Below are 12014 nucleotides of genomic sequence, written 5' to 3' on the forward strand. Positions count from 1 at the left end.
ATACTTCATAAGTTAATTAAACCTTAATGTTTAAGTGTTCTCTTGAAGACATAAAGGCTAGACAATCGTTTAAAGTTTTAGCATATGTTTGAATTCTTTTTTAATTTAACGCTTTATCACCCATAAATATTTCCACTCACTTCAGGTAAAGTGTAGGAAGAACATATTAAGTATATCAGAAATACAAAGCACAAAAATTAATTTCCTATGAGTCTTCTACAGATTTTGCTCTGTGCCATATATTAATCAGAATTTTCAAGCTACTGCTGTCTCATGAATGAATACTAAAATGGATTCTTACATCATCAGTAATTTAACTGCACTGATCAAATCTGTTCTATGCAACCTGCATGAATATATATTCTAATCTTTGAGCTGGGCTTCAAAGATTTAAATGAAATGAGAACCAAATCCTGAACCTTCGAAGAGCAGCATATTAAGCAAAAGTTATTCCACATTTTCCTTTCAATTAAATATAAAGAAAGACCTTGTCCAGATCAAGCTGAATATTGTTGATGGACATACTGCTCTTGTACATCTCAAGCTCAAATTTACTCTAGTCAAACAATATTTTCTTTAAGTTTGAATGAGGCCCAGGACATTTATCACCTTCTACAGAACTTCTAGCATAACAAAACTTAGATTTAACATATTATAACATCTTCACGTCCCATCCAACAGCAGCACCTCTTCCTGCCAGTCTCTATCACAGATAAGTCTGTACTTATCTGAAGTCTAAGTAGACCACATGCAAAAGGAAATGGAAAACAGGAGGTTATTTGTCCAAGGTAATTGGGATGACATGACCGGTCAGCAGCTGAATCCCCATCATTTAGCTTCTCCTCTGGAAGTCATGGCCAGTTTAATAGGTAATATAAGTAATACATAGGAGACAACTGCAAAACTTACACAACAGATGAACATTTTTTTGTTTAGTTTAGGCACAGACACCAATTTAATGTAAAATATCATTTTTGTTTTCTTGATTGCTGTTTAAAACAATGTATCCATGCCCTATTTTGTAAATGTTTGTTTAAATGTTATTTTAAAAGGCACTGAATTCACCATCTAAGAATGATGCAAGCAGACAACGAAGTTCAGTGACTACACTGGATTTCAGGAATCAGTGGTATCCACTGATATTTTCATAGCTGCCAAAGCCTAAAGACTAATTACGAGGCACACATTTAATTTCTTCTTAGACCTCCTCACATCCAAATGATGAGAGCCTGTATCTTCTGTCCTTTAGCTTCATTCTATATGACATTTGGTGTCCTTAGGATTTCAATACAAACCTCAGCCATTTCTACATATCCAACCCTGTTCTTAGCTCCAGGCACATAACATTGCATGCCTCTTTGTTTAAAATTGGTGTAAAAAAACAAACAAACAATGATTGTAAGATGAGAGCATATCAGAATCAGCAAAAGAACATACTGGAGAACTTCAAAGGACCTCCTGTATACAAAATAAAACAGTTATTTTTGCTGGTAACCATAAGACTACATTTCATATACACTGAACAGATTAATATGATCGTGTTCTCTAAATTCTTTGCCATGGGAGCAATTTCATTAACTGCTATGTTTGCTCTTTTATTTAAAGTTGGAAAACACTTTGGAACAAAATTGACCCTTTTTTTTTTCCTGTAAATATGAGTAGTTACAATTCATGAAAAAAAAGGAAAATATAAATAGTTCTTAAAACTACACATTTTACCATCTAGTTGCATTTCTCTGGAGACTTTGTTCACATCATCCTGTGATCGCCCATCAGTAATGACAACCAAAACCTTTGGAATGCCCTTTCTCATGCCTGCCTCTCCAGTAAACAAGACTTCTCTCGCATGTTTAATGGCTTTGCCTGAAATAGAAAAAATTGTGAATATACTTTCTCTGTGACATAAATCCAGTAGCTTTTCATATCATATGTTAGATACCAAAGAAAGGAGAAATCTCCATATGCTCTGTCTCAAAAATATCTGCCCGGATGTATATTTTAAGACCTGAATAATTATCATGAGACTGAAGTAAGCCGACAACTTTGCTGTAAATGGATTTCGGCAGTTGTTGGGTCCTTGGCAGTCTGTAAAATAGTGCATTTTGTTGGTATTAAAATAGAGATTTAGAAGTTTAATTTTGACCGTAAGTTTTGAAAACTTGACAGCTTCAGTCATCAGTTTCTTTAGTCCAGAAGGTGAAGTTGAAGAACATCTCTGAAAAAGGGTATTTGGTGCAGGTTAGAGGTAACAATAAATTCCCTTTCTGATTTGTAGGGGCACATCCAGTTAACAACAGAAAGTACCATGGTAGCATTTTGTTGAGTAAACTGAAAACGTGTCATTTTGATACTACTGAAATTTGATGCAATGCAACAGCTGCAAGAAATTTCTGTGCAGTCTGAGAATAATAAAACATACGGTTTCCAACTTAAACTTTAACCCTTCCAGTACTCATCTTTAATTTCTTCTCATCAGGGAATTAAATAAAGTAACTAAAATGTAACTGCATTCACTTAAGTGACCTGTTCTCCCAGCTCAGTCTTAACTATACCACTGAGGCTTAACTGTCCTGGCTCATAACCAAGCAGACCTTCCACTTTGCCCACTATTTCCCAATATTCTCTGCAAGCTCCCTTCCACCTTCTCCCTCCCTCACACTTTTCCACTTGCTAAATTGATTTCATCTTCCACAATCTCAAAAGCCATTTATTTCTGCTCAACTCTCTCCTCTTGTCCTCCCTCCCTCCCTGACTGTTTATCTCTGTTGGGCAGAGGGGTACATACTCAGCAGTAGAAGGTGAAGGGTGTAAACTGTAAACTTTTTAACTTCAAAGCCCAACTTCTCATCTCACTGCTTGTACCCTAATGTCTTAAACCATTTAGCAAATGGAAAATAAAACAGAATCCTAGAATCTTTTGAGTCAGAAGCAGCCCTTAAAGATCATCTAGTTCAACTCCTCTGCAATGAACAGGGATATCTACAGCTACATCGCTCAGAGCCCCGTCCAGCCTGACCTTGAATGTCTTCCAGGGACAGGCCATTCCACCACTATCTAGGCAACCTGTTCTAGTGTTTCACCACAGTTACTGAGGCTAAATGCTTTACAGAGAGAAGCAGGGACAAAATCTGCATCATAATCGGGACAAAATCTGCATCATAATCATGACCTTTCTCACCTGTTTTTGTATTTCCTCCTTTGTAGGCTATTCGCTGAATAGCCTCAAGAAGAGTCTCTTTTGTTTTGTATGCATTCAATTTAAATTCTGTCCTGGGATCATCACTGAATTGAATTATTGCCACCTGTGCATACAGAAGATGTGTTTATTATTAGAGCACCATCCATTGCATATAAGCAAAAGGCAAGTGAATTAGAGCATTTAAAACAAGGATTTATCATGTAATTTTGCTTCACCCTTAAATTGAAACCAGAACTTTCTTCTTTTAAAAAGCACTCAAAAAATAAAGTTTACTCTCCAAATCTCTGGCAACCACTTAATACTTTCTGTTTTCATTTTGCAACAAACAGAATGAGAAAAGTAACACCCACTTTGGCAAAAGTACTCTCAATCCAGCCCAAAGGTAAAATCCTACTTACAGATGCTCACACATGTACAGTTACTCACACGTGTACAGTTACTAGCACACAGAACTACAAGGACTTTATTCAACCTCCATGAATAGCTGCACAAAAAGCAACTTAGAGCTGGGCAGCAACACTGAAGCAAGCAATAGAAATGCGCAAGAATACGTTCTGATATATGCTGCTACTTGAGTCAACACTTTGTATTTCAAAACTGTATATTAAACCTCTACAACACACAGAACATATTAAACTTCATACTCTCTAAATAGTGCTCTTGAGGTGAAAGAAGCTGCTCTCATTCTTAAACTAAGCATGAGTGCCAGATTCGTCAGCATCATGAGCAATAAATGAACTAAATGAACTTTTCATTTTCCTTATCAACACCATTTCTATCTTATTTAGATATAACCATCACAGTGAATACTTATGCAATAACATTAACAAAACAAACCTCATTAGACTGATTCAGAGGTGCCTGATGTGATACTTCAAGCTTGCAAAATTAATACCATGAATTTTACCATATAATGTGCAAAATAAGACATTAAAATAATTTCTGCCATTAAGCAGATTATATATTCTATGTAACTGTGAAATTATGTCAATAACATTTTGATTCATTTTACTTCTGGTACCCCGTCTGTCTCCAAATGTTGATTACCTGTGTTCCATCAGGGCCAATCTTATCCAAAGCTCCAACAGTGCTATACAGAAAGCTTATTATTTTATTGAAATTGTCATCTCCAATACTCCATGACCCATCCACCAGGAACACCAGGTCAGCCTTGGCTGCTTTGCATACTGAGGAGAGAAAAAAAAACAAGTATTCCGGAAGTAAAGCAATATCTCAACTCCTCTGAAAATCTCAAAAATCACTTCAGAAAATATAACTGTCATGAAAAGTCCTTTTTAAATGTTAATAATGCTTTAGGAAAGTGACCTGCTGGTATTGATTTCAGTGTAAGTGCAGTACCAGCTAAGCTCTGCAAGAGGTGAATGATCTGCCCTGATAGAAGACACTTTAAGGCCATAACAGTTATTTAAACCTAGGTAGCCACTTCAATTTTTATTTAGGCTACTAAATAAAGTCACACATGCACTTTGCATGACATAGCAATAGTACTCCACTGTCGAGGTTCTCTGTAGAGTCTTGTCCACACCTTAGCTCCTCCTCTTAACAGTAGTTAACTGTAGGAGCAGTGCAGGTTTCCCCAAATCATCTCATGTTAGCATGTTCTTATGCAAAATAGCATGCAGAGCTTTATACATTCTCACATGAGTTGTGCACTCTTTCATAGGATCTGGAAAGCTTCAGAGCACATCAGAACCCAATTCTATTGCTGAGGGTCAGAATATAGCAAGGTTAGTTTTTTTAGCATATTTCATCTTGAAAATAGTTCTTCTAAATCCAGAGAATGGGATAGAAAGATAAATATTTGTGTTTAGTTTTCTGCTGATTATGTCTTGACTAATAATAATAAAAAAATAAAAATAGAATGCTCTTTTTCCTGTACTTAGGGATTAAATTCTCAATTGATGTAAACAGATCTTATCCTTGGTTTCCAGCAACAATGATCCCCCTCACAGAAGCACTCAGGTGACTCTGTACAAGACACTACATGTTCAACTGATAGACAAAAGGAAGCCTGCATATAAAGAACCCGAACATGGCCAACAATTTTGTCATTAACTGAAGTAGACATCTTTTTTTAAATAGTGCTGTTTTAGAAGTTTAATTATCCCTAGGATATCTGCTTCTGTTGCAGAATATGTATGGTTTAAGAGTTCTGGAAAAAGAAAATCTCACAGATGCTAACCCTCCTTTCTGTACATTTCAAAAATGTAATAATGATGTCAGATTTTTGGCCCATTAAATCTAAGCCAGCTGCCTTAACAGTGTAGTGTAGTCGTAGCAAATGCATTTTGACATGTGATCTCCACGGGTCTAAAATAGAATCAGAAGCAGAAAATCATGAAACATCTCAAAATTATTATAAATCCACACATGCAGCACTTACCTTCTTTTGCAGGAGGGATTGTAGGTGGTGGTGGTGTTGTTGAAGGAGAAGTTGGTGGCTGAGTTGGAAATGGTACTGAAGAATAAAAGAAAGGAATGTAAAAATGCTTCAAGGGGAAGCCCAACCTATTTTACTTACATTAAACAGAGCATTTTCTACTCATCTCCACATTCCAAATTCATTATCTTTAACCAACTAATAATGCAATTGGACAGAAAGATAGGTGAGTGTGTCTTCCCATGCTGGTCACCTAAAAAAGTACTGTAATTTTAGAAAGCAGTTAGTGGGTGCACTTCAGTGTGAATGACAAATGGTTGCTGAAATACAACAGGAACTGTCCATTTCCACGTTCCCCAGTGTAGCAGACCATGTGGTAGCCCCATTATGACATATTATCCTTAACTCATCTCGTAAAACATCAGTGTTCTTTTCCTTTCTGATAACACCTAGTCCTTAATCAAGAAAGTATATCTCCACCCACATTGAAAGGAAGAAGAGATTAGTCCTGCCATCCAAAACATCAAGACAGTGCAGGAGCAAGCCAATGTCTGCATCCAGAGCAAAGCACAGCCACATTTTTCTGAATTCTCTGAAACACCTTATTATGTTTACAGCTAGAAATGCAGTTCCTAGCATAACTCTGCAGGACTGTGGCTTCAGTGTTTGCAGCAAAGTTTAAGCAAAGATTGCCATACAGAAAACTGGTTACTCTGTCTTCATCTGCTCCTAAAAATAAGGTTTGGAATGACAGACTCTCAGAAACCTACCTAAATACATGATGATCACTGATATAGTTTTGGCTGAATTCTCAGATATAATAACCACACGCTTTGATATCAGTAGCTAAGGAAAAGTTTCCACGCATTGGTTCAACAGCACTTTTTTGCTTCGTAAGAAGCAACAGAGGAAATAAAAACTTTATGCCTGCAAGTAAGACTACTTAGTATTTGCCATAACGTATGTGATGTTTAACAGGCAGCAAACAGAGTTAAATACAACAACTTCACAAAAGACATCTATCCTTGGGAATGTTTAGTGCAAACAGGACTCATTACAAGCCCCATGTCCACACCCATGTTTACTCCCACAGAAATTGATGTTTTTCCAGTGGCTCCAATAGGAAAAAGGACCAAGACTCTGAAAAATGTGCAAAGAGACTGATGTCCAGGACCTCCATGAACTCAGGCCAGGAGCTTCCACTTATAAAGAGCCACAAGTTTCACTGCTCACAGCACCAGAGATAGACTGCATCTTGAAACAATGTCTTTTTCTGATGTGATACAGTAATCTGTTTGCATGAGAAATCCACATACAGGCTGAAGTGTCCTCTTCTCAACTTACCTTACTAACTTCCCTGAATTGCAGAGCATACAAAATTCATTCCTCATGCATCTGTGCAAGTTTGTCCTATATAACCCAAAGTATGGGCAGGTGAACAGTAGAGGACAGCAATAAATGCTATCAACTATGAAAGAAGGGTAACAGTCCTGTGCTATTTAGTAATATAGTATGAGAAGTGTATCATCTAGACTGAAAGTAGAAGGAAAGACAACATTTCCTCCTTGAAGAAGAAAAGATAACATTAAAATATGTTTACTTAATTATGCTAATCCCATATTTTGTTTCATGGTATTTTGAACTTCAGAAACAGCTGCAAGAGAACTTTTGTCTCATGTTACTGAAAATAACACAAGAAAAATGGTGTTTTTCCTTCTTTTCAGGTACATAGGTAGATTGGGTACCAAAGTCTCATTTGCAGTGGTGAAAATTTTACTAAATGACAAGAACTGAAGCATATAAAACCTTCTCTGTTTGCTTCATTTTTCTGTAGGTTTTTGTTTTTTTTTTTCCTAACCCACCATCCCTGTTCCACTCTCATTAAAAAGTCCAGTAGCACTGGGGAATGTGACTTCATAAATGAGACAAAATAGAGGAGTAAGAATCCTCTGGAGAAAGCAGCCTTTTGTGTACTTCTGTGGAGGAGTCACAGTGTAGTAAATAAAAAAAAACCTCAGCTAAAGGAAACTACATAGGAATAGCACATTTGTAGGCAATCAAAAAAAAGTAGAAGAAACAAGCAATACTGCTGCTGGCTGAACTCATATCTGCTCTACTCACATGTTGTCTCCATGATGCTTACAGCAGGGCCCTCTATCTCTTGAAGCTGTGCATGGACACTGATTTTATATTCAGTTCCAGGCATTAGCTCAAAGAAGCAATGTCTGGGTGTCCCTCCACCAAGATTTACCTCTTGTTTTTTCCCATCTGGAATTAAAAAAAGAAGAAATCATTAAAACACAGTTTTCGTTGCAGTTTTACCAAATAACATAACAGAAGTCTGAAATTAGAATGGAACTTGACAGCCAACAAAGGGCAAGTAGTTGACAGAAACTTATAAACCATATGCTGCCTTATTTTTTGATATTCACCTCTCTGTGATCTATGGGGGACATTTCTTGATACATCCTTTTTATAAAGTAGCAGTTGAAGGCTATGTCAGACATCTGCAGGAAAAATGATGAATTTTGCCCCTTTCATTGAAGTTAACAAAAACACTAACGCTGTCATCAATGGGCTTTGGATCTGGTCCTAAATTATCAGTCTAATGAGGAATTGTTGAGTTATGCAATTCCATGGCATCCTTTGTCTATGCCTCTGGTTCTCAGAGTCTATATAACGTACTTAGTAATTGCAAGAGACTGAAGTACACATTGTACTCCAGCTTCCAGCAGTAACCACTTTAAATGTTGGTTAAGAAAGAGAGTTTTACAGGATTTTCAGATAAAGTCTATTAAATTCTGAACTGGGGAGCAAGCTCACAGTGGAAAAAAGCCTGCGTACTGCAAATAGCACATGGAGTATTTCAATAATAACAAGTTGTCAGCAAAATTTATACTTTGTACCAGAAAGAATTACAGCAAAATATAAGTAACTGATCTCACATTCTACAGAATATAAACACAAAATGCCAACCATTCATTGCCAAGGAAAAAACATCTGCTTGTCAGGAGGTGTTAGATTAGTATGAAAATAAATGATGACTTTCGGGATGAGTCAAATACCCTATCTGACTATCAAAACTCTCCATGATAGAGGTCAATACGAAGTTCAAACTTAAGCTTATTCTGCTCATACTTAAGCTCTGTTGTCTCAGATAAAATAATTCTGGGAGTTCTACAAGATGAGGAACAAGGTACCAAAAATGTAGAATACTAGCTAGATAGGAAATATGTGTAGTCTTTTACCAGCAAAGACTGCTGCACAGAAAGTCATCAATCTTTTATGATCAAATGAGTATTACTTTTCAAGATACCTTTGATAAATGTCACTAAATGTCATTAACTACACTTCTCCCAGGTTATCCAAACTTCTAATTTGTCACCACTCAAAAGATATACTGGGGATAAGAGAACAACTGCACAAAATGTGACTTCCTAAAAGCTCTTCTGGCTACACCTGTGAATCACAGTGAAAAAGGAGACATAAATGTCTGTATAATTTGTGCTACAAGCATCAACCACATGTTGCCACATAAAAATATCTCATGCTTATCTAACTCCTGTTAGATGAGTAACATTACTATGAGGTATAATTAACAATCAGCTCAATGAGATCAGACAAAACTGGACCCTGTTCCAACACTGAGCACAGTCTTTTCTGGCTGGGCATTGGAACATGCTCCTCAAGTGCAGCAGTCATGGCAGCAAGCCTGCTGGAACCCAAGAAGCATTTGAACAATGCTCTCAGGCATCAGGTTTGAATTTTGGGTGTTCCTGTGTGGAGCTGGACTCAATCCTTGTGGATATTATCCAAATCACTATAGGATACACTATGATTCTATGGATTCATTGAGGGCTCTCCCTTACTTTACTGTCCTCCCCTAATCACTGCAATCACTAATGGGCTTATTCACAATTTTAAACGTATTCTGTTCATTTTTTACCCATCTTTTATTCCTCACAACCATGAACATCTCGTGTAATCATCTTCCTTCTATTGGTAAATAAAAAATTCCAACCAAAGAAAAGGACAACTTAACATCTATTTGATATAAAAGGATGGAAATGCTACTCCTACTCCTGAAACTTTCAGTGTGTAGACAACTCTTTCATCTGCTCATCATTTCCATTCTTTTGGGAATGAGTCTGCAAATCTGATCACACACAATTTCTTAACTCATGCAATTCATCCTTCTGGTTTAGGCTGTAAATTCATATCTAATGATTCAGTAACTTACCCACAAGTGATTCTATAACTACTCTGTATGCAGTAGCATGTCTGTGAAGCTGCCACTGAGTACAGAGACTAGTCATGCGGACTTGATACGTATCCAAATTTGTAACACCCAGGTACACTGAAAATTAAATATAAAAAAGAAACAAGATTTATTCCTCCATCATGACATACAAGGAAAAGCAGCAAAAGAATTATAGTGAAAAGAGAATCACAGAATCATTAAGGTTGGAAAAGATCTCTAAGATCATCCAGTCCACCAACTCATCCCAACCATGCCCACTAAACATTTTCCTCAGTGCCACATTTCCATGGCTCTTGAACACCTCTAGGAATGGTGACTTCACCACCTTTCTGGGCAGCCTGTTCCAAGGCATTACCACTCTTTCAGAGAACTTTATCCTAATACTCAATCTGCAAGGAATATGAGCAGCCCTTGTTGTTAGCCCTGTTCATAAGAGGTCAATGTGCTGCCTTTCTTATTCTTGGCTTCTTTTCCCATGTGGCTCCTGGAACCCACTGCATCTCACCAGGTGCTGATGCCCCGCTGCTCACTCTGCTGGGAGGGGCTGCACAGAGAACAGCAACATACAGACAGCTCCCAGACGTGATGGGTTTTTGCCAGAATCCCCAAATATTCCTGGCATCTCTTTAAACACCTTGTCTCTTGTGGCAGCAACAACTCCCAGCAGAACTCTGTTTTCAGGGAGCTGTAACATAGCTGCAGAGGGCTCACGTTCCCTTACTGTAAGCCACTATTATGGGGAATAACTATTGTATTTTATAATGACAATAAGGGGCTTTTATAGGTCTTCTTATAATGCATTAATTTGATTTATTTATGATGAAAGCATTGTACTAAATGGATCCAATAACACTTTTTTTTTTTTTTTTTAATTTCAAGAGCAGCTTACAAATATGATGACAATAAAACTCAAAAATGGAAGGAAAAAAAGTGCATTTTTAGATCAGGTTTGGAGCTAAGATTAAATAATTGAACATTGCTAAAAAATCAGCCACTAAGAATCAGTATAAAATGTCATTATAAAAGTACATCTGTCAAAAACTTTATTTTAAATTGAGGTTTAGATATATAAAGACTAATTCAGACTATACACAGGGAGTTACAGGAAGAAGAAAAAAAAAAAATAGTAACCATACTTTCCATTAAAGAGATTTGCATATATTACTAGGAAAATATTTGGCTAAATAATAGCATCTGTGTAAGACTCCAATTTTGCTAATGTCCAGTAGATTATAAAGTATTACATATTTCAATATGAAAAGCGACTTCAATTTCCAGAAAACAATTTTCACACAACTGGAAAAGACTTCCATGTGAAAATTTACTCAAGGAGCTGCACAAACCTATATTTATAGTGAAAAATGGTCTGCAGAGATCTGAATAGCATGAAATCATTCTTACAGGTTTTGGCTATGCCTGTTAAGGCATCACTGAAGCCTGTTGAGTATGAAGCAAATACTTTCACACTGTACTCTGTTCCACTGAAGAGATTTAGAATGAGAATGGTATTAATATCATCTCCTACAAAGGTCTCCAATGCAGGACCAGGGACTGCAAAAAACAAAAAAAAAAAAGAAAAAGAAAAAGAAAGAAAGAAAGTAAAAAAATTAGAAAATCACTTGTTCATCCACTCAATTAACAGGTAGTAAAAACAAATCTTAAGACCAATCCAAAATGAGATGAAGTCCTGAAGTTACTATTTTTTTCTATGGTTTTTTTTTGTTTTGTTTTGTTTTTGTTTTTTTTGTTTTTTTTTTTACCATGCACAAAGACAAAGACACTGCTCAGAACAGTGTACAGTTCTTGTATGGACAACACACTTGGGAAATTCAGCAGTGGGATTCATTATGGCAGGACTAGACATTGGCATCTGTAAAAACTCTTTTGTTCTGCTTCAGTGACTTACTACTGCCCTAAATAGAGTGCCAAAGATCTCCTCAGTTTGATGGTGTGCCAGGAGCAACGGGGGACAGCAGACACCAGCCAAAGCAGTCCCTAAGGGGTTCCTAACACAACAGCATCATTTAGCACTGTGCAAAAATGATAATGAAAATAGAAAAGAATAAAACTATACCAAATCAGAAGGGCAAACAGCTCCTTTCTCACCTCTGCTAGATGTTCTGGACAGACTTCAGAAGCCAGACGAAAGTATT

General features: G+C 36.8%; 1 protein-coding gene across 2 annotated transcripts in view; it reads right to left on the reverse strand.

Moving 5' to 3' along the window:
- COL14A1 (collagen type XIV alpha 1 chain) overlaps window positions 1-12014 on the reverse strand; it is a gene marked incomplete at both ends in the record, with an annotated part of 115710 nt that overhangs the window by 47799 nt on the left and 55897 nt on the right. For both annotated transcript variants that reach the window (XM_079533221.1, XM_079533220.1), the window contains 7 exons: window positions 1720-1863; window positions 3179-3302; window positions 4247-4386; window positions 5604-5678; window positions 7722-7868; window positions 9841-9957; window positions 11263-11412. In XM_079533221.1, coding sequence (XP_079389347.1) covers window positions 1720-1863; window positions 3179-3302; window positions 4247-4386; window positions 5604-5678; window positions 7722-7868; window positions 9841-9957; window positions 11263-11412 — 897 coding nt within the window. The remainder of the gene's footprint in view (window positions 1-1719; window positions 1864-3178; window positions 3303-4246; window positions 4387-5603; window positions 5679-7721; window positions 7869-9840; window positions 9958-11262; window positions 11413-12014) is intronic.

Source organism: Tetrao urogallus (genome assembly GCF_951394365.1).
Source record: "Tetrao urogallus genome assembly, chromosome: 3".
Lineage (NCBI taxonomy): Eukaryota > Metazoa > Chordata > Aves > Galliformes > Phasianidae > Tetrao > Tetrao urogallus.